At 41.7% G+C, this 26,585-nt stretch overlaps 1 protein-coding gene across 2 annotated transcripts in view; it reads left to right on the forward strand.

Annotated features, from left to right (window-relative positions):
* Positions 1-26,585, forward strand: part of LOC139155460 (thyroid hormone receptor alpha-like) — a 197,240-nt gene that overhangs the window by 133,013 nt on the left and 37,642 nt on the right. The window contains exon 3 of one of the 2 annotated variants that reach the window (XM_070730598.1): positions 3,804-4,055. In XM_070730598.1, the coding sequence (XP_070586699.1) occupies positions 4,003-4,055 (53 nt within the window). In that variant the 5' untranslated portion in view covers positions 3,804-4,002. Of the gene's footprint in view, positions 1-3,803; positions 4,056-15,331; positions 15,472-26,585 lie in introns of those variants that run through there. The other variant, XM_070730597.1, reaches the window with a different exon arrangement.

The following is a 26,585-nucleotide window of genomic DNA, read 5'->3' on the forward strand; positions in this document are numbered from 1 at the left end:
ATAATTTGAGCTTGGTCTCGAGTGAGAACTCTGGATTTAATTTGTTTGATGATCCATCGGTTTGCTTTCTTGTCAGTCCACAGTACCCTTAGCCAAGTTACATGTTTCTAATGTTTTTTAAGAGTACAATAATGGGATCATTATATCTTGCCTTTTAATAGATCAGATCTACCAATACTTACAAACAAACAAAAAATTACGGTAGCTTTTCTCAATGTCTGTTCTTTAGTAATAAAATAAGAATCGATAGAATAAGAATAGAATAAGAATCGATAACACTTTTTATTTTGCCCTAAGATATTATGGTACAGTTACATTTATATACAGTTGCTCTTATATGATACAAAGACACTGATATGCTGTTTATACTGTTACTATTTTTAACTTGTAGAAGTAGTTAAAAGTGAAATGTTAGAAAACATCTTGAAATTATTTGCCGGGACTTAATGATTAATATTTCACGTTCTTGATCATTATTCTAAGCTAGATCTGAAAAATTGCAGCAGAACATAATACATACAAACCAATGTTGCATCTCAACATTTTCTGTTCTTTAAAAATCAATAATATTTATTCGGTCAATGACCACAAAATTTACAAAACAAACAAAAGCTGAGTGAAGCGAATAAAGGCAATCATATGTTAATAAATACAATATACCAATAGTATACTTTAGAAAAAAATTAAATCTCTGGGCTTTAGAAAAGAGCTGTGGAAGGAAATTTTGAATTTCCACTAACTATAGTCAATAAAAAAGGATAAGGAGACTTGAATGATAGTAGTAGCACTTAGACCAAACTGCTTCATAGTGCTTTACAGCCCTCTCTAAGCAGTTTACAGAGTCAGCATATTGCCCCAACAATTTGGGTCCTCACTCTTAAGGACAACCTTGAGCCTGCTGAGATTTGAGTTGCCAAACAGCTGGCAAGCTGCAGAAGTAGCCTGCAGTACTGCACTGTAACCACTGCGCCATCGCAGCTCAGTAACTATAAAATATAAGAAGAGCAACATATGAAGAAATGCAACTGTTTACTGAGCCTGCCAGATTTGAGCTGCAGAAATCCTGGTAACTATCAGATTGCAAAAAAAAAAAAAAGAGTTAGAATTTGCTGGATTTCATTCCTACTATTCAATAGCTATCCATATTTTTGGAATTATTAGCATAGTTACTCACTTATAGTTAGACCTGACTGGCTGTTCCCCCAGAGGTGACTGAAACATAGTTTGGATTTGTTAGGTGAGACAAGTTTGCATCTGTGACTCCCAGGGAAACAGATAGAATCCTCAAGACTGCTTGTCCGAACAATCCTTTCTTTATTATATCTTTTCCCCTCCTAACTTGTTAGGTAGTGTGTAGTTTGTCCTCACATACAGGGTCAGTTTCTTTGAGGTAGGAATGGTTCTGCCAATATTGAAGCATGATAGTATACTTTCTTCTCAAAAAGAAAATGCTCAAGTGCTTCTCAACTGATATGGACTGTCCTTCAGAGAGTCATTCATGATTTGGTCATCTTACAATTATGCTTTTGCATCACGTTCTACAGAAGACTGCCTCTGAAGACCCACTTAAAAACTGCAGCTAATCCAAAATGTAGGGATCCAGCTAACTATGAGATGTCTCAGTGTGCCCATGTAACAGTCTGATGGTAGTTTTCCAGGTGCAGTTGGGATGCTGATTATTATCTTCAAAGCCTTTTTGTGGGCTAGGGCATTGCTGTTTGAGGGTCCATTTATTTTCCATCAGATAGACACAATTTTCTTTTTTTTCCCATAGAGTCTACCTGGTCTTTTTTGCCTGTTTGATTTCAGAGAGTTGGCATGCCTTGACATACAGCGGTACCTCTACCTAAGAACGCCTCTACTTAAGAACTTTTCTAGATAAGAACCAGGTGTTCAAGATTTTTTTGCCTCTACTTAAGAACCATTTTCTACTTAAGAACCCGAGCCCAGAAAAAATTACCAGGAAATTTGAGAGTGGCACGAATAATAATAACAACAACAACAACAACAACAACAACAACAACAACAACAACAACTTATTAGATTTGTATGCCGTCCCTCTCTGAGCGGCTCACTACAGGACAATATACAAATCTAATAGTTAAAAAATAATTTTAAAAAACCCTTGTGAAAATTATAATTTTTATAAGGCCCAGCCAGTTTCCTGCCATTCCCCCTTTAATCCCGGCTATCTCAGGCTTTTCTGGGCTGCCAGAGGAGCCTTTCGGGGGCGCTTAAGGAGACTTTGGCAGCCCAGAGCGAGCAAAGCATTTTCGTTTTCTGGGTGCTTGGAGAGGGAATAAACCACTTCACTGTGGTGACTACCTCATCGTTCTGCCTCCCATACACCCAGCGCAAGGTTGCCTCCCTGAGTGTCTGGGCATGGAAAGGCAAAAGGGGGTGCTTCACCCCGGCCGGATCAACTCAGCTTCAGCCAAACTGAGAAGTCACGACAGTGAAGGAAAGGCACCGGCTACAAAGTGAGTGAGCGAGAGGAGAAGGGAGCCCTTCAGCACGGGAAGGAAGAGAAAACAGATAGCAGCAGCAGCTGTAGCCGCCTTTCTGTCAAAGGAACGGGAGGTTCCCCCCTCTCGCCCGCCTGGGTTTCTCTCTCTGGTGCGGTGTATGGAGGGCAGCCTCACGCCAGGTATATGGGGGGCGTGTGCTCCTCCTCACCGCTTCAGAGTCCCTCTTTTTTTTTTTAAAGCCTTAAAGTTTTAGATTTTTTTTGACTAAAACATTCAAATGGTTCTTCTCTGACCATTCCACTTGTTATGTGACTTTGTTTCCAGCCTCAGAAGTGCTGGAAAAACTAATTAATTTCATACACTTAGGCTGCTCATACACATAATGTGAGAATAAGGGAGAAATGCTGCTTTAACACCAGTACAGCAACGGATGTCTGGAGACAAGAGGAAGGCACCATTACAAGAAAAAGGGGGATAATTGCTCCTTGGTTAAATGCATGTAGAAATCAGCCAATGTGTCGGTGCTCAAAATATTTCTTTTTTTCTTCCTCCAATTTTTTTTTAAAATTTGACGTATAGAATATATTCATAATAAACAGGCATAGACAAAACTGTGTTTCATTCATATATTTCATCCTGCTTTTTGTGGTTTTGAATTGTAAAAATTGAGAATTTAGGAGGAAAGTTTCAGAAATTATGTCACGCTATAGCCAGTATGATACATGGATATGTCAGTAAAATAAAATGGCATTGGACCAGATTACCTCCGGAACCACCTGCTACCGCACGAATCCCAGCGACCAATAAGGTCCCACAGAGTTGGCCTTCTCCAGGTCCCGTCGACTAAACAATGTCGTTTGGCGGGCCCCAGGGGAAGAGTCTTCTCTGTGGCGGCCCCGGCCTTCTGGAACCAACTCCCCCCGGAGATTAGAATTGCACCCACCCTCCCTGTCTTTTGTAAACTACTCAAGACTCATTTATACCGCCAGGCATGGGGGAGTTGAGATATTCCTTCCCCCTAGGCCATTACAAGTTATGCATGGTATGTTTGTGTGTATGTTTGGTTTTTATAAATAAGGGTTTTTAGCTGTTTTATTATTGGATTGTCACATGCTGTTTTTATCATTGTTGTTAGCTGCCCCGAGTCTACGGAGAGGGGCGGCATACAAATCCAATAAATTATTATTACTATTATTATTATTATTATTATTATTATTATTATTATTATTATTATTATAGAATGTTTTAAATTTTTTGTTTCAACGTCAAGAGAATGAGAAGGACTCAAGATGAAACATGAATAAGAAATCCGTTCCTTCTTTTTTATCTTCATAGGGTCTTCAAGCTTTTGACCCAGAATGCTTGCAATTTGCCAACAGTGAAGAAGACCACAATGGGGCTTGCCTCGTAGCATAATAGCCCCTCCTCCCTCAAATCTCAAATCCACATCTGTCGTGGCGACCGTGGGGTGTTGCCTCTGGGGGCGGAGCCCACCTTGGTCTCTCTTTATTGATCCTGGATGGAATTGCGGTGAATGGAACAGAAGCCCAGCACGGTGGAGTGCCTATCGGAGCCAGAGGATACCCGGTAAGATCATCAAATCTACAGAGCATTAAAGCAGTTAGAGAACATTGGGGATTTTCTTCAATGGCATTTTCAAAACTGCTTATTTAATTTTGAATTTGGTCTACCATGTTTTCCCAAAAATAAGATACTGACTTTTCCAAAAATAAGATACTGAGCCGCCCGAGTCTTCACAGAGGGGTGGCATACAAATCTAATAAATTGAATTGAATTGAATTTTTTTTAAAAACCCAAAATGAGCGCTTGGCCTTATTTTTGGGGAGGTCTTATTATTTTGGGGTGCGTGGAGCAAGACGGGGCTTCTCTTGCTGTCTTACCTGATTTCCAACTCTGTCTCCCTAACCCTAACCAAAAGAAATGGTGGGGTTTGGCTACACATGCATTTAAATATTTTCAGGGGAGGACTTAATTTGGGCAGAAGGTTTATTTTTAGGGGAGGACTTATTTTGGGGGGAAGGCTTATTTTTGGTAAACGCGGTAGAAATGTACACTCTTGTTGATGGGATGCACTAAAAAGTAGCCATGTGCTGAAAATTTTAAAAATTAAATTTCTACAAAGATCTCCAGGATTTTTTGAAGTATCTTTGAATATTCTTGATTCTCAGTTATCCCAGTTTGACTCATTTCTGATTGTCCTGCAATACCTCATTAACCTCTAGGGGGAGCAATGGGGAATATAAAGTTAGACTTCTATGATTTTCGTGTTTTTCCATTTGATGCTACCTCTGCTGCTTTCTGCATTCACATCACGAAACATATAATTTAGCACCATATTCAAAATTAATTGTGCTCTTCACGGCTTTTTAAAAGTAGATGTGAAAAATTGGGCAATTTCTCACTACCACCCTGAACTCGCAGAAAACTAAACCAGCAGAAAACTTGCTGACTCCTATTCTGCATTTCTATCCTCCATTCGGGTGACACCCTGATGTCAGTGTACAGGCATGTTAAGCAAAGTCTTTGGTTAAACCTTCTCTTTTTTGGCTGTCTTCCCTTTTCTGAACATCACCAGCTGGCAGCAAACGATCACAGCATGGCTAAACACCAGAGATTTAGTCATTTGTCAAAACCTAGTACCTTCCCAAGTTCATTACATGAGGCAATGAAACAGGAGTGATAACTTCAAACCTGCTCCATCCCAGACTCCACTAACCAGATATTAGAGATGCTTGTTTTGAGAATCATGTATTTTACTATGTGTATATAGATATATACCCACTAAAACTCTCATTGTGTATTGGACAAAATAAATAAACAAACAAACAAACAAACAAATAAATAAATAGAATTAGTTTAATATATATTTTTTGTCCAAAGGGGTAGCAAACCCGCTTGAAAACGAGCCTCTGGGCAAATAATAATGAGAAGGGGGAATCTTTTAGCAGTGTTATCAGCTCTTTTTACACAGAGAAAAAATTAAGGGAATCATAAGGGATAGAAGGGAAAGGATTGTATACACCAAAGTAACCTATAGATAATTACACTTTTAACTAGCTTATAGGTAGCTATACTTTTGCTAACATGGATAGTTAAGATTAAGAGACTGTATGCAGCCTGAAATTATCACTGGTTCCTGGTAACTTAAAGGAAAAATCTGTGCAGCTAGTCATGACTTAAGGCTGTCTTGTGTATGGGCTAAGGACAGAGAGAACACTATGGGGACATGGCAGATCAGGGGTGTTGCCAGGGAATGATAAGATGTAAATGAGAAAAGCTGGGTTGTTCTTGTTCTTAGTTTAATCAGAATTAATTATGAACTAGAAATGCCAGTAGGCAGCTTCTAATTGTTAGTGTGAGGATAATATTGCATTACTACAATGGTTCTCAAAGCATGGCCTGTGCCTTCCTGTGAGTCATTTGAAGGGCACCATACTCTCCCCACTTTTCTCAAATGCAATAATATTTTGTAAAATCGCTGGCTCTGGACTGGCTGTGCAGCCGGTCAGATACTTGGACAATGTCCTTTGCACTTACAGTAGTGGCTCCAGGAAAAATCCTGGCTTTTTTCAGAGCTATCTAAAAGAATCTGTCTGGAATCTTTGAGGCCCTCTTTCATAGTTCATTTTCTCTATTTCTAAAGCAGCTTGATACTCATCTTCTTCATGGGCTTTAGGCTGGGTTTTGGCATTGAGCCTAAGTGTCTTCTTAAGTAGGCAAAGCACTGCATTTCAGTTTCTTGCAAAAAGACAACGTTTTGTGGCACGGAGCCAGCATACTCTGTAGCAAATATTGCTGAAGTCCATCCCTCCACAAACAATCCCATACTGGTAGATATTTTTCAGTCAAGGGATCTATCTCCCTCGCTTTGTTGTATTTTAAAAAACGTCGCAGTGCAAACTGGTGGCATAGGTAAGTGGAACACACCCCTGCCATGTGGGTGTGTGAACAAGGCTGTGAGTCAAAATGCAGATTTGTGTGAAGGCTGAAAATAAAAATAGAGGATCCAAAGTCTTACAAATAATGTTCAGTGGTGCTAGGTCCATTTCATAAGTAGTTTTTAAATATACAGTAAAAAGCAGCCTTATTTTTCTGCTGCGGTTATTTAGAAATAAATGTTCATCAATACATTCCTGTATATTTCCTTCTTATCCATTTTCTTTGCCTGGGCTGATTCACATGATAACATTAGCTGAATTGAAAGAACCTAAAAAAAATAAAGGTAAACAAAATCAACTGGTTTAGAGAGCTTGCTGAGTGACCTTAAGAGTTTATATAGGCTGCTGGTCTCTTGTTGGAAAGAGGCCATCCTCAATTCTGTCATCTTTGGATTCTTTTAACCTGAAATAGAACCTGAGGTCTTCTGGATGTAAAACATGAATCTGTTCTCCCTTCTGTTGAGATGTTAATTTAAAAAAATATAGAGATCAAATGTTATTTATATTAATTAGGGGGGAAGTTAGTAGCTCTTTGGTCCATGCTACACCCCCAAATCACCCAAGATCACTTTGACAGTTCAATAATTTACAATTGATTTGTGATTTAATTGGGGTGCTACACTGCCACAGGTGCTTTGGAGATTTCAACAAAGGTCCTGGATTAGGACAAGGTAATGTTTTCAGAAGACAACTTCCATGCAATATGTAAGGTTTTTTCTCCATTCTTATGTGTGTATATTCTCTAGCTAGACACCTCACAGGTTGAAGTTTAATGTGTGAGTTTATCTCCATTGAAAGATTGTGTCTTTAAGATTGTTGGAATAATCTTCTCTGTAATTATTGGCTTCTATTACTATTTTGTGGATTTTCACTTACTACAATCACTGAGAAGCAAATGTTTATTAAAACTTATCCTAGCACTCAGTTCTTATGTAGAATCTCTCTATCCTGATTTTATAAAGAACGAGTTTATGGTTTTGCATATATTAGAAGCCAAATCTCCAACAATAGATGAAAATCACAATTTTTGTGAATGTGGCTTATGAATTTAGTTGTAGCAATTAAAGGAGTAACTACTGGCAATTTTATATAAACTATAATCAATGTTGCAAGCAACTTCACATCAAAATTCAGGATACAGGGTTTATGTGAAATACATTGGATTAGCAACCAGTTGTTACTACTAACTGGTTGATACTTGAATTCTAGCTTTCTGAAGTAGCAGAACCAATCTGGTAAACTGAACTGATAACATTCCCCTTTCCCATGTAAAAATTAATGTCTGGGGAGGCAGGTTATGCATGTGGAAATATATATATATAAGTTTACAGGCATGTGCAATATGCACAGAGGTTGCAGTCATGTCACGAACCGATAGACAAGTTCATTTTCAGCCAAGTTTGTGAGGTAATTTCCAAATGCTATAACTAGAGGCTGTCAATTCACACTGCAGTATCCTCAGTCTTTGTTTGTTTGTTTCCAGAAAGGAAACTGAATAGCAAATCTGGCATTAAGTTAGGAATGTGAAGTCTTAAGAAACTTCGGCGGGTTTTGTTTGTTTTCATATATTTCTCTCTATTTTATTTTACTTTTAGAATAACAACAGAAGGGGAGTTTTTGACAAAAAAGAATATATATGAGAACGACAAAAGAGGTTCAGCCTGAAAAACAATTAAGAAAAACATTTGACAGGTTCAAAAGAGAGAAGAGAGAAGGCCAAGTACATTCTAGTAGTCAAATGATATGTATTAACTTGCCCTAGTCACGTACACATCGTCTCCATTTCATTTCCCCCAAATCACATTTGTTACTCAGCCTGGGAAGTAAATTGTGCTGTGACTTAGTTGGATAGTGTGAGCAAGAGAGACTATAGTTTCTCTGTTCTAGTGTTCACATAACAGTCAGGTCAGCTATAAATCAATAGATCTAGTTAGCTACCTGCACTAAGATTAATTTTTAACCTTCTTTATTTTTCCTTTTAATAATTTCATGGTGTGAACCCAATTAATAATGTCATGATGTGAACCCAATTATTTCTTTAGGGTTAATGCAGCCCATATAATACAGTAGAGATGTTAAACGGGTAAATGCCTGTTATAATTAGGCTGCTGAATTCTGGATTGCTTTTAGCTTCCAAGTAGTTTTTAAGGGCAGCTACATGTGTAGCAAACTGCAAAAGTTGAAACCCAAGGTACAAAGACTACTATTCCAGAAGCAGCCATAATGGGTACCAAGATGAAATTATACAAATGTTTGCACTTACTCTTTAGGTAGGATACATCAACTTCTAGAATAGATCAACGACCACTCCCTCTTCAAACTTAAACCTATTTCCCCCTACCTAAATACTACGGGCTTTCAGGCATTGAGGTAGATGGCTAACTGTATCTTTAGTATTATGTGGGATGGATATACACAACTAGTTATTATTAACAAGCAGATTGATGACCTTCCTTACAGCTTTTGTAGATATTAAATCGTATGAGAAAATGGGTTAAAAGGTCAAACTCTATAACATAGAGACCTTTCAATGCTGCTTCTTCTTCTCCAAAATCAATTAGAACCACTCATGGAGGGAAGATAAGAATCCCCAGGTGGTCCACAAGAACACTATGATTAGCATTATCAAGGATGGTTGAGAGATCCAGAAAGGCCAGCAAAATCTCATTCTATCATAGGTCAGCCGATCCTATCTTGATTCCAGTCATAAAGTTGATTGAAAAGGGTCCAAATAATCTACGTTATCTAGAACGCTCTGCTATTAGATCTCCACCATCTTAGTAATATTCCCTAAAAAGGGAATGGAAGGACTGAGAATTATCCATAACAGCCAGGTTTAATGGATTCCTGCTTCAAAACAAATAATGTAAACCCCTTCTCCATGAAATTGAATGCAAAAATATAGAAACAATTGCTGTTTTAAAATTTTATTGTCAATGTATTTAATTTCTATAGCTACCTGTAAGTACATCCAGCCATCTGCATAATAAAAATGCAGTACTAATAGTATCAACTTAAAAATTAATTACCAATAAGACCAACAGTGCAAAAATAGGAGTCATGAAATTGCTGAAAATACATGTATTCAGAGCTTTTGGATGTGAGATCACTATCAAAAAGATCTTTTTTCTTGAATAGTATCTGCTACTATGATGACTTCCATTTATTTATTGTGAGCCGCTCCGAGTCTCCAGAGAGGGGCAGCATACAAATCTAATAAATTAAATTAAATTAAATTATTCCAGATAGGAATAAATGTACATTCAGAATGTGGGCACTTTAGATGAAAGTAGTCAATCCTTAATTATTTGGACTCAAATAATTTAAAGTATTAAAAATTAAAAGATGAAATGAACTTGAAAATGTATTCATCACTGTTATAAGTATAAACCTTATTGATTCCATGTAAATCAGTCACCAATATCCAAGAGACTGTTTTAGGAGTATTCAGAAACTATTTGGGAGTACAAATGTGGCATTTGTCTGTGATTCTTTAAATTAACTTTATCTTTTCTCCAGATCATATAGTTAACCTTCCATTACTGCAGAATGATATACTGTAGTTCCTGTAAAACAAAATTGCAGAGAAATGCAAACATACCCAAAACACTTGACCAAATTATTTAGGAAGCTTTTTTTTTTGCTTTTATTTTATTTTTTTCATTTTGTACTGACCTAATTTCCTGAACTAGTTACCTAATAAAACCAATAACACAGCTTGGATTTTACTATGAATAGCTGGAACATGTTCAATTCTGTGACGATATAGTTGCATCTGATGCAGCAGCATAAGCTTATAAAAAATACTTCTGGCCATCAACCCCAGATTTCTGAGCAGATTTCCAATTATCTCTGAGGCTTAAAGGAAACCCAGACTACAGATGGCAGTCCATCAAGGATATATCTTCATTCGTCTGATGGTTCTGCTTATATATTCATGTTTCTTCTAAACTAGTTTTTGAGAATAATCTGAGCCAATTTTGCGGGTCATCCACATGTTGATTGCATATCAATGCAATGTTCAGAATACTTTAACAATTTTCTTCTAGATTATGGATGTCAAACTTGCAGCCTGCAAATTAGATGTGTCATATGCTGTCCATGCCCACCCCCATTTTAGTAAAGGGGGGAGGGAGTTGTGATACGTCACGTGACATGTCGCGAGTTTGACACCCCTGTTCCAGATGTTGAAAAACAGAGCTGAGTAAATGACATCAGTGCAAATATTTCCTTCCTACAGGCCAGGTTCTCCACAGCTGATTTTCTTAAAATTTATGGGACTAGGGGCAAATTGTAACAGCCAACACCTGTGACACGGGAGGGGGGGCATTGCCTCCAGGAGCCTGATGTAAATAGGGAGTCTGATATGATGCAAATGTTTGTACTATATTTGAATCCACTGCATTATAGTAATTCTCATACATGCAGATCCAGTTTATTGCATCATTCAAATTTCACCAGTATTCTTTGACTCAAACCATATGTTGTTTATGCTTATGTGGCTATGTGTATGATTGAGAAAGGGAGAGAATTGTGTGGTTCTTGGTCCCATTTATTTGCTAGCCAGAACAACTGTGATTTTGTCTACTTCCACTCCTAAGAAGGGCTTGTCTCCATGTGTGCCAGGCTGCAAGCTGGTTCTGTTTATCCCTCTGTCTGTGGCATCTGGAAGTGCCAAGTAGAGGTGGGGATAGTTAGGATAATGAACCCATTCTCTGACACTGGCAGGGACTGGACCCTCTTGAGCCCCACAACGCAGCAGGTGTCTTTTGCTGCCGAGACTGCCTGTCTGTCAGGCAGTTGTATTGCTGCCTCTGTTTGCCCAGACTTTGCTGGCATGAAGTATTGGCAGCCAGGTTAGTTAAGCAAGGATGGGGGACCAAACTCTTTTAGAATTCTCTCATCTCTCAAATCCTAAGCATGGATTTTGCTCTCTGGGGTTTTTTGGGGTTTTTTGACCATTTTCTCGTAGTGATCATTTCACAAAGAATCAATTTTTGGTTTTTTAAATGACTGAGGGCGTACTGACTTTGCTCAAGGTCCTTTCAATGTAATGCTGGCAAATTGCTTCAGAATCAAGCTATTTTTCTCTTGTTTGCAATACAGTAATTGCAAGGACATGGAATTGGAAGGACAGGGAAGGTACTTAGGGTACTTAAATTAGGGGGCTACTTAAAGTCAGGGAGCAACTTAATTTAATCCATGTGTAGCTTCTGTCCTTCATGATGTATTTCCCCCTCCCCAGACATACACATCAGACTTCTAATTGGGCAAAGGCAGTTTCAAGGTCTATCATCTCTGTAGTTGTTAGTTTGGTCTCAAGACTGCTGCCGGTCTTGGTATTCAGTATTTGTTCTTTGTCCAGTTGGAAATTGGTTCTGGGTCTGCCAAGACTTAGTCAGGAGGATAAATCCAATATTGTAGAGCTAAATGGGAGAAATCAAGCTAAGGATGGAAAAAGAAGACTGGGAAGAACTTGATGGAAACACAGAATGTGAGTAAATTGCTACAAGCTATAAACCCTCTATAAAGATGCAAGAAAGTGAATTGGCGTTAGAATTGAACAACAAAAAATATTTTTGAAGTGGACTACTTTGCAGACTTTTGAGGGGGTTTTCATTGTTAGTTGGGGGCTAGCGAGAAACTGAAAGAAACCTAGAAGAAAAGATTGTTCAAACCATGGTGTAATTAGTTTGTCAGATTTATATTATTTTCTTTTCACCAAATGGGGCTGCAGGCAACTTTTAAGAATATAAATGTAATATAATTTATAACATACAACAATAAGATAAAAGTTTTAAAACCATATAAAAGCAATTTGATTTTTTAAAAAACCCTTCAATTGCCTCATATTTAGAGATCAGCATATGGAGAAAAGTCCTTTCCAAATTAAAATTAAAATACTTTTATTGACTGATGTCGATGTATAAGGATAGATAGGTCTGTCGTGGCAAGGAAGTCCAGAACCTTGGAGCTATCTCCAAGAAGACCATGTGATTCATGTGTTGATGATAGAATAGTAATTCCAGAGCAGGCTTGATTGGGTTAATTTCTGTTTCCCTCCCCTCCAATAAAATGTTTCCAAATCTTGTAGGATAGAGTCCCTAGCTTTGGATTTTGAGGTGTTTTACAGGTATCTTCTCAAAAGAATTGTCGTAATAGCTGTGACCAGTTATAGAAAGCTCATACCTTGAAGAAAATACATGAAATTATATGTGACAGCATATACTTTTTTATTTTCTAACTATGGCACTTGAGTTTGTGTGGATCCAAGAAACAGTTTTAGCGGGGGAAAGGATTATGGTTAAGCTGGGATTCGCTTTCCAGCCTGCTAACTTTCCATTTTTTTAAATTTAAAAGAATTTTAATAAATGAAATTAGGTCACAAAACTTAATGCCCCAGTAACTTTTCTTTTTTTCCAAATGATGGAAGCAGAAATTTGAATTTCATTGTTCAGATTTTGCCATGAGTTCCCTGATTTGTGTGTGTGTGAGTGTGTACCATGTTTTCCCCAAAATAAGAGCCTGTTTTATATTTTTTTGAACCCTGAAATAAGCACTTGGCCTTATTGTTATGCATTCAAAAACCCCAAAACCCAGGGGATGTCTTTTTGGGGGAGAAACAGTATGTGTGTGTGTGTATTATATATACATAGACATATATACATACAGTATGTATATGTATACACACACACACCTACCTCCTGCTTGTTATTGCAGCAGGAAGAAATTGATACTAGCGTAGTTGTACCTACAATACCTGTAAATGTACTATAACTATGTAGGGAAAGCACCACATGGATTTTATTTATATATGTATGATTAAAATTAGCACATTATTTAGGTTTCCCTGAATTTAAACCCTCCTATATATGATTGTAGTTGATTTTTTAAAAGGGGATTTACCTGGAAAGACAGATATAAAAGGTAACAGAGTCTTCATTTTCCTGTTTTGTTTTGTTTTTACTTTGTTTCCACCCTGGCTGGGAACTGTAACTTCAACTGATAGTTGTAATTGAAATAGTCTGTAATTCTTTCAGTGGGGTTTTTTTTGTGTTGTTGTTGGTGGCAAACATGATTTATATTACCGTAGATGCTTAATTATTTTTTTTCATCCTTCAGGTTTTATTTTTAGAATCAGCAGTCATATTCCTTCCTCTTCTCTTATTTTCAATACTACAATAACCATGTGAGAAAGGGTTGGGTGAGAAAAAGTGACTGACGCAAAGTCCTCCAGATGACTTTCACATCTAAGAAACTAGAACAGTTTCCTGATTTCTAGCCTGGTGCCTGAAACATTAGAGGTGGTTAACCAGGGGTGGGCAGTCAATGTTCCCAAGGGTCACATAAGGAATGGGAACTGTTGTGGAGGACTAAACCAATAGTTGCTGGCTGCATTCCACTCACTTGCCCACAAGGCGGCACTTCAAGAAGATTGTGGTTGGTGAGCCTAAGTCCCTCTACACCAGTGTTTCCCAACCTTGGCAACTTGAAGATATCTGGACTTCAACTCCCAGAATTCCCCACCCAGCGAATGCTGGCTGGGGAATTCTGGGAGTTGAAGTCCAGATATCTTCAAGTTGCCAAGGTTGGGAAACACTGCTCTACACAATAGCTGCCGCCACCATCATCATCACTTCAGGCTGTGCCAGCCAAGGGGCAAATGGCACAGAAAAGTACTTTATCTTCATGCCATTCCGCAAGTTGTTTTCTAAGTTCCAGTTCACCTCAATGAATGGGTGGATCAGACAGAGCCAAAGGGCCAAATGTAGTCCAGGTGTCATAAAATATTCATTTCTTCACTAGACCAAACGGGCTTTCCAGTTTGGTTTGTTATTCCCTCCTTCCTGCGCCTGGCCAAGAACATCCACCTCGCAGAACTAGAATTCATGGTCTCCCAGTTTCTTTGTACACATACTTATGAGTAGAGAATATATTCTGTTACGCGCATATGTGTTGATGCTGAAGGACACCATAATCTATTTTTTTTATTATATTTCAGGCTAGCTATATCTCCGTGCTTTAGTATTTGAAACCAGTGTTCATTTATGAGCTTAAGAGCTCGCAGGAAGAGAGACCTCATCTTGTGAGTGGTAACCTATAAAATGCTCTTTTTCCCCCCTCCAGGCACTTCCCCTCCCTGCTCCAAATATAATTTCTGTATGTGGTTAGTTTCTGGTGATGAACACACCTGGCCACTAGATGGCATCCCTGTTCCATAACCTATTGGGGGGAGAGGGGGATCTAATTAAGCAACATCATGCCAGGAGAAATTGAGACCTGCAGATAAAGGTCATGTGGAATAGATTTGAATAGCAATCATGCAACCCCTGCACTGTGTAACTAGTGACAGCGATCTGAAAAAGGGCAATACCAATGTTTTCCTCAATGCTGAAGTCGGCATGCTAGACACGTATAAGCACAAAGCATTAGTATTGTCTCAGACTCTAAAAGAACATGCATTCACAATCTTAATGACCAACAGAAGTACAAATGAACAAACTCACAGAGCACTAAAGGCTCTGCTTAATAACAACACTAGGCATAAGAAATCCAGCAATGGTTGACTTCAAAGTTGGGTTGATACCTGGCCAATACCTCATCCTCTAGTCTAGAAACCTTGCCCCAGTCTCTGGGGCAGCCCAGTTTTGCCCAAAATCATCACAATGAAATATATGTTAATATTTCTTTTGATCATACAGGTAATCCTCTCTTTGTGTAAGGAGCTCAAGGTGACATATCTGAAGTTAGCCGGTCTCGTTCTCCCAACCGACTCTGGCCTTTACAATTAGAGGAATGAGGTAACTTAATTTAAGGAAAACAGATCATTGGCAATTCCAGCTTGTAAATGACTTCTTTCAGGATGTTCATTGGGAAGTGATGGAATCAGAGCCTCCTGTTTGAATGTCTTTCAGCTTACCTTGTCCATATGAGCAGGTTACTGTAGCCTCCAACTCATCTAATCTGACATCATTCAGAAATACCCAACTTCAACACCCATCACTCCTGGAAAGTTTTGAAGGTTGGGCTTGGCTAAAAGACAGGTGAGACACATGCCTAAGGCCATCATGATTAATTGACGCAGGAATGTAATAGCAGGATACAGTACTTCCTGTTTCAGAGAAGCTCTTTTCTCATGCTCTTGTATGAAGGACAGAAATTAACTGTATGATATAGCTAAACCAGTGTTGGGCTGCTGCTGGTTTGGACCGGTTCGAGCAAACTAGTAGTTCCGAAGATCAGCTTGCCTTGCCCTCCTGCTCTATCCTGTCCTATATTTCTTTCTTTCTGGTTCAGCTGATTCGCACACCACAGCTCATTTCCACACCTTCCCTGTTCTACTTACCAGGACTGCCTTAGAAGGTAAATAGCTAAGCTTCAAATTGTTGTATTTTGAACTCTGCATGCAATTGTGTTAGGTGCACGCAAAGTACATAATCACCGAACTGGTTGTTAAACTGGTTGCAGCTCACCACTGAGCTAAACAGCTGGAGGACAGAAAATAATACAAAATAGTCTCTCTCTGTCTCACTCACACACGCAACACACACACACACACACACTCCACCCGTAGAAAAAAAACTAACCAAGTTTAAACTAAACAGTTTACAATGATTGAGCCTTTCACTGACTTTCCACTAATTGATCTGCATGTCGTATGCGAAGCCAGCCATCACGAGATGCCTTTTTCACCTTTGCGGTTCTGAATATGGACTTGATAAGACATAGCCAATGCTAGGTGAAATGTCAATGATTAAATGAATAAAACGTTTAGTAATGCTAGTGATTATTCTGAGTAGGACACACCTTTCTCCATATTCTGGGCGGAGCTAATACAAGTAAGCCACGCTGCCACCTGCTGCAAAGAATTGGTATTGACCTCTTCCCAAAATGTGTGGTTTTGCAAGAGTTGGGAGAATCCAAAGGTTTGGATTTGTTCAGATTTTGCCTGATGTGTGTTTACATTCAGCAGCCTTCCCCTAAAATTCTGCCAACAAATCTCTTTGCCCTCTGTTCAGATTAGCATTAGGAACTTGACCTCTGCTTAATTTTCAAATGAGGATTACTGGGGCTTAAATTTCCCTTGGATCCTTGATCTTGAGATGAAATTAGATGGGGCTGATATGATCAATAAAACGCACTCTTCAAATGGTCGAAAGGCAGACCCTTGTGAGAGAAGTTACAGGCAAATGCTGAAAATGGCGATTTAGTAAGCATTCCCCCTATGTATTCTGTTGAGAAACTAAGATAGGAAGCAAGGGAGGGTTTTTGAACACTGACAGCAAAATGCTTTCCTTTCTGGAATGCTTATAGTGTTGTTTCCAGATTCCTACATTCTGTGATAAATGTAAGTTAGAAGGTGTGTAAGTAGTTACTGCACATGACAAAGTATACATTTGTGTAAAATATAAAAATGTTGTTGGTGGAGTGGGGGGAATCCTCTTTTGGATCTGTGGTGGACAGTTCAACTGGGGCTCTAGTTGCAACCCAGAATGGACGTGCAGCTAGAGAATCAGACAAGATTGCCCTTTTGAGGCCTGTTTTCCTGCTGGGCATGCCTTGGTTTTCTGAGGAGTTCCATTAAATGAAGTGCAAGAAGAGATGTCTGATGTGCTATGGGAGAAAGATGAAAAAATCATCAAGCATTATTAAGAACCTGTATTAGATATTATACTGATAAAAGTGGCCAAATGTTTACCCAGCATTCCTGATTAGAGAGATTGTTGCTGTTAGGGAAGGCTGCAGAGCTGCTGTGGGGAATATTCTTGTTACTTGGTTGATTTGCAAACAGTTGGACTCCGATTGGAGATAATTCACGCGAGTGCCCAGGACAAAGCATTTTACTGCTAATTGAAGCAACTTTGATTCTACCCTGTTTCCCCGAAAATAAGACGTACCCCAAAAGTAAGGCATGCCAGAGGTTTTGCAGAATTTGCTAATACAGTGATCCCTCCATTATCGCGAGGGTTCCGTTCCAGGACCCCTCGCGATAATCGATTTTTCACGATGTAGGGTTCCGGAAGTAAAAACACCATCTGCGCATGTGCGCCCTTTTTCTTCATGGCTGCGCATGCGCAGATGGTGGGGTTTGCGTGTGGGCAGCGGGGAAGGCCCAGGGAAGGTTCCTTCGGCCGCCCAGCAGCTGATCTGCTCGGTAGTGCAGCAGCAGCGAGGAGCCGAAGATCGGGGTTTCCCAGCCGCCCACGCAAAGGGGAAACCCCGATCTTCGGCTCCTCGCTGCTGCTGCGCTACCGAGCAGATCAGCTGCTGGGCGGCCGAAGGAACCTTCCCTGGGTCTTCCCCGCCACCTCGGCTCCTCGCTGATGCCCGCCCGCCGTTTGCCGCTCGCCCGTTCACCCCCCACCCGCTGTTTGCCGCTCGCCCGTTCACCCGCCCACCCGCTGTTTGCCGCTCGCCCGTTCACCCGCCTGCCGGCCGGCCGCCACTCACCCATTCACCCGCCCACCCGCTGTTTGCCGCTCAAGAGCAAGAGGAAGGAAGAGAGTGAAAAATCGCGATATAGCGTTTCGCGAAGATCGAGATCGCGAACATCGAGGGATCACTGTATAAGGCACCCCCGAAAATAAGGCGTAGTCAAGTTTACATACAGCACGGTGGAAAAACATACGGTACCATTCAAAGCTGTTCATAGCGGTTCCGTAATAATGTGGCGTCCCCTGCTGGCCCCTTGCATCGCTTTGTACTGTCCAGTACAGCAGACACAGTCTACTGCTGTCTCACCGCCATTACAGTCTCCACTACAGTGCGTAAACTGTAGTTCCTCTGGTGGCCGGAAGCTGCAATAGCGGGAGTATACTGTTGTACCATATAAGTGCCGTCGTTTGTGTGTGTGGGTGCCATACTGACAGGTACCGTACTGTAATCAGTGTACCGTACGGTACACTTTCTTTGGGGGTGTCAGCTTTTCTGCCTGTGAATTTGTCTTATTTGAGAAATATAAGGCACCCCCCCGAAAATAAGACGTAGCACAACTTTTGGAGCAAAGGTTAATATAAGACAGTGTCTTATTTTCTGGGAAACACGGTACGAACCCTAAGAAACGGGGAAGGGTTCTTTAGCCTTTTCGTTCTCCTGGATGGCTAAAGCTACCCAAAAGATGACTTGTGGTTGAATTTACGTGGTGATGTTAGTTTCTTTTCCTTCAACGTTGAAGCAGATGGATGCGTTCTGTCCTTAGGAAAACAAACTTGAATCTTATTTTCCAGTCTCTGACCTTCCATCTTGGAAACAAGGCAGAGATAGTATTGGTCTCTAGCTCAAAAGGATTATTTAGTGTAGCATTGGTCTCTCTTCTTGATGCCTTGGGTCAAAGTGAGGGTGGTTTTACTGTATCTATTTTCATGCTTCTTAATCTCTAAGTAGCTTCCAATATTGTAAATTGTTCAATCCTTTTGAACTGGTCTTAGGGTTTGGTCTTAGGATGAAAGGCACAATTTTGCAACACATTTTTCCTCCTTTCTCTATGACTGGTTTCAATTGGCTTTGGTAGGTGGGGAAAGATCACACCTGTGGCACCTCAGTTGTGAGGCGGTGCAGAATTTGACACTTTTCTCTGCTTCTGCGTAGAATCTACATAAACCTGCTAAGTGAAGTCATCTACCAGTTTGGGATCACATATCATTAATATGTGAATGATACCCAACTATCTTGACACCTTGCCAGCCAAGCAATGCATCAAAGTCCTAAGCCAGTGTAAGGAACCTTAAATATCTGAAAAGGATGACATGTACAGGATTCAGATTCAATTCTTACACGACAAAGGATTTATGTCTTTGCATCTACATGAATTCCATTGCTGATTCTCGATAGGGTTGAAGCTCTTGGGAGAAAATTGATGCACAATTTGGCTTTTTTCTTGGATTGTCCTGGCCCAAAACTGTGACAAAGGGGCCTTTGCATGGATACCTTTGTAGCTTTTACTGGCCCTGTAGGATCTTGAGACACTCATTTACATCCTAGCCACTTCACAATTGGATTATTGTATCATGCTATTTATTGGGCTACACTTAAGAACCATTCCAAAACTACAACTGGTCTAGAATGTGATTTGGAGGTATCATGTTATGTCCATGTGATCCTTCTGCTTTGTGAACTGCACTGGTTGGCAGTTGTCTTCCATTTTCAACTCAAGGTGCTACCCTGTTTCCCCGAAAATGAGACGTACCCCGAAAGTAAGGCATGTCAGAGGTTTTGCAGAATTTGCTAATATAAGGCACCCCCCAAAAATAAGGTGTAGTCAAGTTTACATACGGTACGGTGGAAAAACATACGGTACCATTCAAAGCTGTTCATAGCGGTACTGTAATAATGTGGCGTCCCCTGCTGGCCCCTTCCATCGCTTTGTAATAGTCTGCTGCTGTCTCACTGCCATTACAGTCTCCATTACAGTGCGTAGACTTTAGTTCCTCTGGTGGCCGAAAGCTGCAATAGCGGGAGTATACTGTTGTACCATGTAAGTGCCGTCGTTTGTGTGTGTGGGTGCCATACTGACAGGTACCATACTGTAATCAGTGTACTGTACGGTACACTTTCTTTGGGGGTGTCAGCTTTTCTGCCTGTGAATTTGTCTTATTTGAGAAATATAAGGCACCCCCCGAAAATAAGACGTAGCACAACTTTTGGAGCAAAAATTAATATAAGACAGTGTCTTATTTTCGGGGAAACACAGTAGTTATCACCTTAAAAGCCATTTCATGTCATAGGGCCTAATGATTTTATATACAACTTGTGTCCAGTTGTCCTTGCATGTCCAATTCCATCTAACAGGGTGTGTAAACCTATGAGTCCTGTCAATTAAACAATATCATGTTACACAACCCAAGAAGTGCACCTTCTCTGTTGGACATTTTGCACTCTGTCCTCAAAATTCATGTGGATCACATCCATATGTGCTTCGGGAAATTATTGAAGACTTGGTTGGTTTTCCAGGTCTGAAGAATAGGATGATTGTGAAGATACTACTTTTTAATGTTTTTTTAAAAATCAGAATGATTATGGGTTTGGTTTTGGGATTTTGCTCTTCTGATTGGTGATATATTTGATATGTTGGCATATGCCTGGAATTATTTAGGTTTTGAACACCTAGTTCATTGATCAATTAATTAATAACACAAACACTAAGGATTTGGATTTGCTTACAAGTCTGAGGTAAAATGCTCTATTCTTCTCTCATTTGGCCCATTTGAGAGATCCATTATTCTTGAGTTGTGTATTCTTGTTTCATCAAGAGAGCGGGTGGGGGGGTGTTACATTTTATTAAAATGTTTTATTAAAAAATTTTCATGTGACAACACTGAAGAAATGACGCTTGGCTACAATGTAAAGTAGTGAGTATACAGCTTGTTTAATAATGTAAATGTGCCGTCCCCTCAAAATAACACAACACACGGCCATTAATGTCTAAACGTCTGGAAACAAAAGTGAATACACCCTTAAGTGATAATGTCCAAATGGGGCGCAAAGTATCAATATTTTGTGTGGCCACCATTTTTTTCCATCACTGCCTTAATCTTCCTGGGCATAAAGTTCACCAGAGCTCCACAGACTGCCGCTGGAGTCCTCTTCCATTCCGAGCTGACCTCACAGAATTGGTGGATGTTAGAGGCCTTGCGCACCTCCGCCTTCCATTTCAGGATGCCTCACAGTTACTCAATAGGGTTTAGAGCAGTAGTTCCTTTCTAATGCCACAACCCTTTAATACAGTTCCTCATGTTGTGGCGACCCCAGGGACGGGCTACCATTCCCAGCCCTACCAGCGTGCCCCTGTGCCCTGCAAGGGGGTGCCCCGCACGGGGTTCGGCTTCTGCGCATGTGCAGAAGACGAATCTCACAAGAGGATGAGGTTTCAGGATGAGGATGAGGTTTTCTGCATGCGCAGAATCGAAAAACCCAGAAACAGGCTAAAAAAGTGTAAGTGGCCGCTCGCTGCTGCCTGCTGCTGTTGGCCCCCCCACACCTGTCACGGCGGCTCCATGCCGTCTTCCACCCTGCTGCCCACCACGCCTCTCATGGCAGTGGCTTTCTCCAGCTGCCACCGCTTTTTGTTTGTTGCCACGGCCCCTGCAGCAACAGCCCCCTGCAGCAACAGCCATCTTTCGCCCTACCCGCCACGCCTCTCGCGGCAGCGGCTCCCTGCAGCTGCCAATGCCTTTTGACTGACTGCCATGCCTCTCGCAGCAGCAGCTCCCTGCAGCAGTGGCTCCCTGCAGCAACAGCCACCTTTCACCCTGCCTGCCACGCCTCTCACGGCAGTGGCTCCCTGCAGCTGCCAATGCCTTTTGACTGATTGCCATGCCTCTCGCAGCAGCAGCTCCCTGCAGCTGCAGCCGCCTTTCACCCTGCCGATCCACCACACGTCTCGCGGCAGTGGCTCTCTGCAGCCGCCTTCCGCCCACCCGCTACACCTCTCGCAGCAGCGGCTCCCTGCAGCCATAGCCGCCTTTTGCCCTGCCCACCCGCCACACCTTTCATGACAGCGGCTCTGCAGCTGCAGCTGCCTTTCGCCCGCCCAACACATTTCTCATGGCAGTGGCTCTCTGCAGCCACCACCGCCTTTCATTCTGCATGCCTGCCACCCCTCTCGTGGCAGTGGCTCTCTACAGCCACCGCCACTTTTTTGCCCTGGCTGCCCCTGCCGTGCCACTCGCCCTCCCTCCCCCACCGCTGCCAGCCCCAGCTGCTGCTCTAGGCACAGCAGCGAGATTTGGCTGCTGCGCATGTGCAGAAGCCAAAATCTCTTTCCGCATGCGCGGAAGCAAAAAACCCAGTAATTTTTACCAGAATTGCGCAGGTGCGCATGCATGCCGTGTGCATGCTGGATGGCAATGGAGCGAGCCTAAGCGCTCCCTGCCATCAACGGAACGGGCGTTCCTCCGTTCCGGCTAGTAGCCAACTCCTGGGTGACACCCAACCATAAGTCTAGCGCCAATTCTCCCAACAGAGCTTTTAGCTGATTGGCAGGATGATCAGAGGGACACCCCCACTGTAAACATCTGATTGATCGGATTGTAAAAATATGTTCCAAGGTGCCCTAATAGAAGCTTTAGTTCCTAACACCATGGGAAATTTGTCTTTTCCCGTGGTCTTAGCTGACCCCTGTGAAATGGTCGTTCAACCCCCAAAGGGGTCCCAATCCCCAGATTGAGAACCAGTGATTTAGAGACATGTTTGGCCAGTCCTTTACCTTTACCCTCTTCTTTAACAAGGAAGTGGTCATTTTGGATGTGTATTTGGGGTCATTATCATGTTGGAATACCGCCCTGCGGGGCAGTCTGCGAAGAAGACTGCTTCAGTATGTCACAGTACATATTGGCATTCATGGTTCCTTTAATGAACTGTAGCTCTCCAGTGCCGGCAGCACTCATGTAGCCCCAGACCATGACATTCCTAACACCATGCTTGACTGTAGGCAAGACACACTTGTCTTTGTACTCCTCACCTGGTTGCCGCCACACATGCTTGACACCATCTGAACCAAATAAGTTTATCTTGGTCTCATTGGACCACAGGACCTAGTTCCAGAAATCCATGTCCTTAGTCTGCTTGTCGGCAGCAAACCATTTGCAGGCTTTCTTGTCCATTACTTTTAAAAGAGGCTTCCTTCTGGCACGACAGCCCTGCAAACCAATTTGATGCAGTATGCGGTGTATGGTCTGAGCACTAACAGGCTGACCTCCTCACCCCTTCAACTTCTGTAGCAATGCTGGCAGCACTTCTACATCTATGTACCAAAGCCAGCTGCTAAGCACGGGCACTCAAATTCTTTGGTTGACCATGGTAAGACCTGTTCTGAGTGGAACCTGTCCTATTAAACTTCTGTATGATCTTATCTACTGTGCTGCAGCTCAGTTTCAGGGTCTTGACAATCTTCTTGTAGCCTAGGTCAGTGGTGGTGAACCTATGGTATGGGTGCCACAGGTGGCACATGGAGCCATATCTGCTGGCACGCGCTCAGTTCCTAGCTCAGTTCCAGTGGGCATGTGTGTGCCAGCCAGCTGGTTTTTGGCTCACAGAGGCCCTGGCAGGACATTTTTGGCTTCCAGAGAGCCTCTGGGGGTAGGGGTAGGGCCTTTTTACCCTCCCCCAGCTCCAGGGAAACCTTTGGAGCCTGGGGAGGGTGAAATACGAGCCTATTGGACCCACCAGAAGTTGGTAAACAGGTCGTTTCCGCCCTCTAGAGGGTCTGTGGGGGCAAGAGGAGCTGTTTTCACCCTACCCAGGCACTGAATTATGGGTGTGGGCCCGTATGCATGCATTATAGCGCATGCCCATGCTCTTTCAGCATCCGGGGGGAAAAGGTTCGCCCTCACTGGCCTAAGCCATCTTTATGTAGAGCAACAATTCATTTTTCAGAGAGTTCATTACCATAAGGTGCCATATTGAACTTCCAGCTCCACCTTCACACCTGAGACTTTGTACAACTAATGAGTCACATGACTCCAAGAAGGAAAAATAGCTACTGGGGCCCCATTTGGACATTACCACTTGGGGCGAACTCACTTTTGTTTCCAACCGTTTAGACATTGATGGCTGTGAGTTGCGTTATTTTGAGGAGACAGCCTATTTACACTGTTATACAACCTGTATACTCACTACTTTACATTGTAGCCAAGTATCATTTCTTCAGTGTTGTCACATGAAAAGATATATTTAAATATTTACAAAACGTGAGGGGCGTACTCACTTCTGTAGCAAACTGTATATGGATTGAATATCCACTTTTCCATAATAGCTCATCGTTCAATAAGGGAACAAGTTTTGGTCTTGTTTGATAGAAGCATCTAGTTGTGACACTGGTTGTAAAGATGGGCATATATGTGGTGGTGGTGGTGGTGGAGATAGTTGCTGCATATATATTTATCTGCTGTATTTTTTTTTTTTTTTTTAAAAACACCTTATTTTTTCTCTTCAAAATATGCAGCATGGCTTACTGGGTTGCCTCATCTATCCCGTAGTATCCTTAAACAACAACTCTAAATCTAAGATTTATGCAATGTTACACTCAGGGAAGATTTGAATTGGACAGCCAAAGCTCTCTGTCTCAGTTCTAGCATGCAAATACAGTGATACCTTGTCTTACAAACTTAATTGGTTCCAGGACGAGGTTTGTAAGGTGAAAAGTTTATAAGACAAAACAATGTTTCCCATAAGAATCAATGGAAAAGCGATTAATGCATGCAAGCCCAAAACTCACCCCTTTTGCTAGCCGAAGTGCCCGTTTTTGCGCTGCTGGGATTCCCCTGAGGCTCCCCTCCATGAGAAACTCCACCTCCGGACTTCAGTGTTTTTGCGATGCTGCAGGGGAATCCCAGCAGCGCCAAAACGGGTGCTTCGCTGGCAACGGAAGTCCGGAGATGGGGGTTTCCCAACGAGGGGAGCCTCAGTGAAATTGCAGCATCGCAGAAACATGGAAGTCCTTGAAACCCTACCTCTGGACTTCCATTGCCAGCGAAGCGCCCGTTTTTGCGCTGCTGGGATTTCCCTGCAGCATTGCAAAAACACGGAAGCCCAGAGGTGGTGTTTTCCATGGAGGGGAGCCTCAGGGGAATCCCAGCAGTGCAAAAACGGGTGCTTCACTGGCAACAGAAGTCTGGAGGCAGGGTATCCCAGTGGCGGCGGCTTGGGTTTGTAAGGTGAAAATAGTTTGGAAGAAGAGGCAAAAAAATCTTAAATCCCAGGTTTGTATCTCAAAAAGTTTGTATGACGAGGGGTTCGTAAGACGAGGTATCGCTGTATTTCAGATCGGAATCTCTTCCAAGTCTGTCTTCCCTTCCCAGCCCTGGAGTTCGCAGGGCTTATTCTGTCTGTTTCCTTCCCCTAGAAGCTGGTGCCCAAATCAAAACAGTTTATTGCATTCACTGCTCTTCCTCTTCTCCTCCCTGACCTCTCTGGGGAATCCCAAAAGCTATAAGGGAGACCATCCGTGCCTTTCTTTCGTGTTCTGCTGCTGGCACATACTGTCCTCAGGTGCCGTCCTGGCCTCCTTTGCTGGCAGAGGGCCAAGCGGCGTCATGCAAGCCGCTGTGAAGAACAGCAGAGAGAGAGAGAGAGAGAGCATAGTCTGGCACTGGTTCCAGGAACTCCTGGTACAAGCCGTGCCTATAAGCTTTACGTGGATGAGAGGACATCCTGTTGGTGCTTTGGAAATGGGGAGGGGTATCAGTCTGGCCGTACCAGTCTTGCCTTCCCCCTCAACTTTGCAGTCACGATAGTCTTTTTTTAGAAGCTGCATTGTGTACATGCTGATATGTAATGTTTGCTCAAAGGGAGCACGTACACCCTGCCAGCCTGCGATGTTTTGGGGCTGCTTCCCTGACAAACAGCTTATTTTTTAAAAAAAAAAATAAAATTCTATTTTTCCTTTTGCATATCCTGCTGGTGTAATTCAAGCACTCACTCGGCTGGATATATATACAGTATATTTCTGTTGAAATGCCTATGAGACAGATGTGCAAGTTCTTATTGCCGCATAAACCTGCATTGGGACTGGATCACTTAGTATTATAGAAGGGAGCTCACACCACCGAGGGTTTCCATTCCATTTAACTATAAATATCCTCATGTAAACAGGTGTGTTTCTTTGTGGAGGGGGGGGGGGTAAGGGCAAAATGAACTCATTTTCTCTTAAATATAACTTGTCGTGCTAAGGGAGTATTTCTGTATGGAGAAGTATTAAATTATGCAAGTTCCTCCCTGTTGTCTGAGTGGTACAATCCGAGCGCAGGCAAATAGTTATCTTGCTTGGGGTTAGACTAAAAATATGGGGAATCCTAGCAGTAAAAGAAAAAGATCATATGCCTGAATCTAGGGTAAAATTGCCCTACCTAAGGGTAGTATTTTAATAAGAGCCTAGATGCTGTTACTGTCAATTTCAAACCATTCCTGCCTGGTATGGAAATCTCAAATAATATGTATATTTAAAGATACATATTCCAGGGTATAAAACATGTGGTTCTTCCTGCAACAATTGTGATATTCAAGTCAAAACAAATTGTGTTTCTTGTGTGATCAGTTGACACTGTGGCTGCTGAATGTGAGCTATTTTTCATTTCTTGTAAATCCTTTCCAGAATAATTTTTGCTCTAACAACCATTTTGGGAGCTTATAGCTATGTATTACTATTACTATTATTACTATT

Source organism: Erythrolamprus reginae, unplaced genomic scaffold (genome assembly GCF_031021105.1).
Source record: "Erythrolamprus reginae isolate rEryReg1 unplaced genomic scaffold, rEryReg1.hap1 H_2, whole genome shotgun sequence".
NCBI lineage: Eukaryota > Metazoa > Chordata > Lepidosauria > Squamata > Dipsadidae > Erythrolamprus > Erythrolamprus reginae.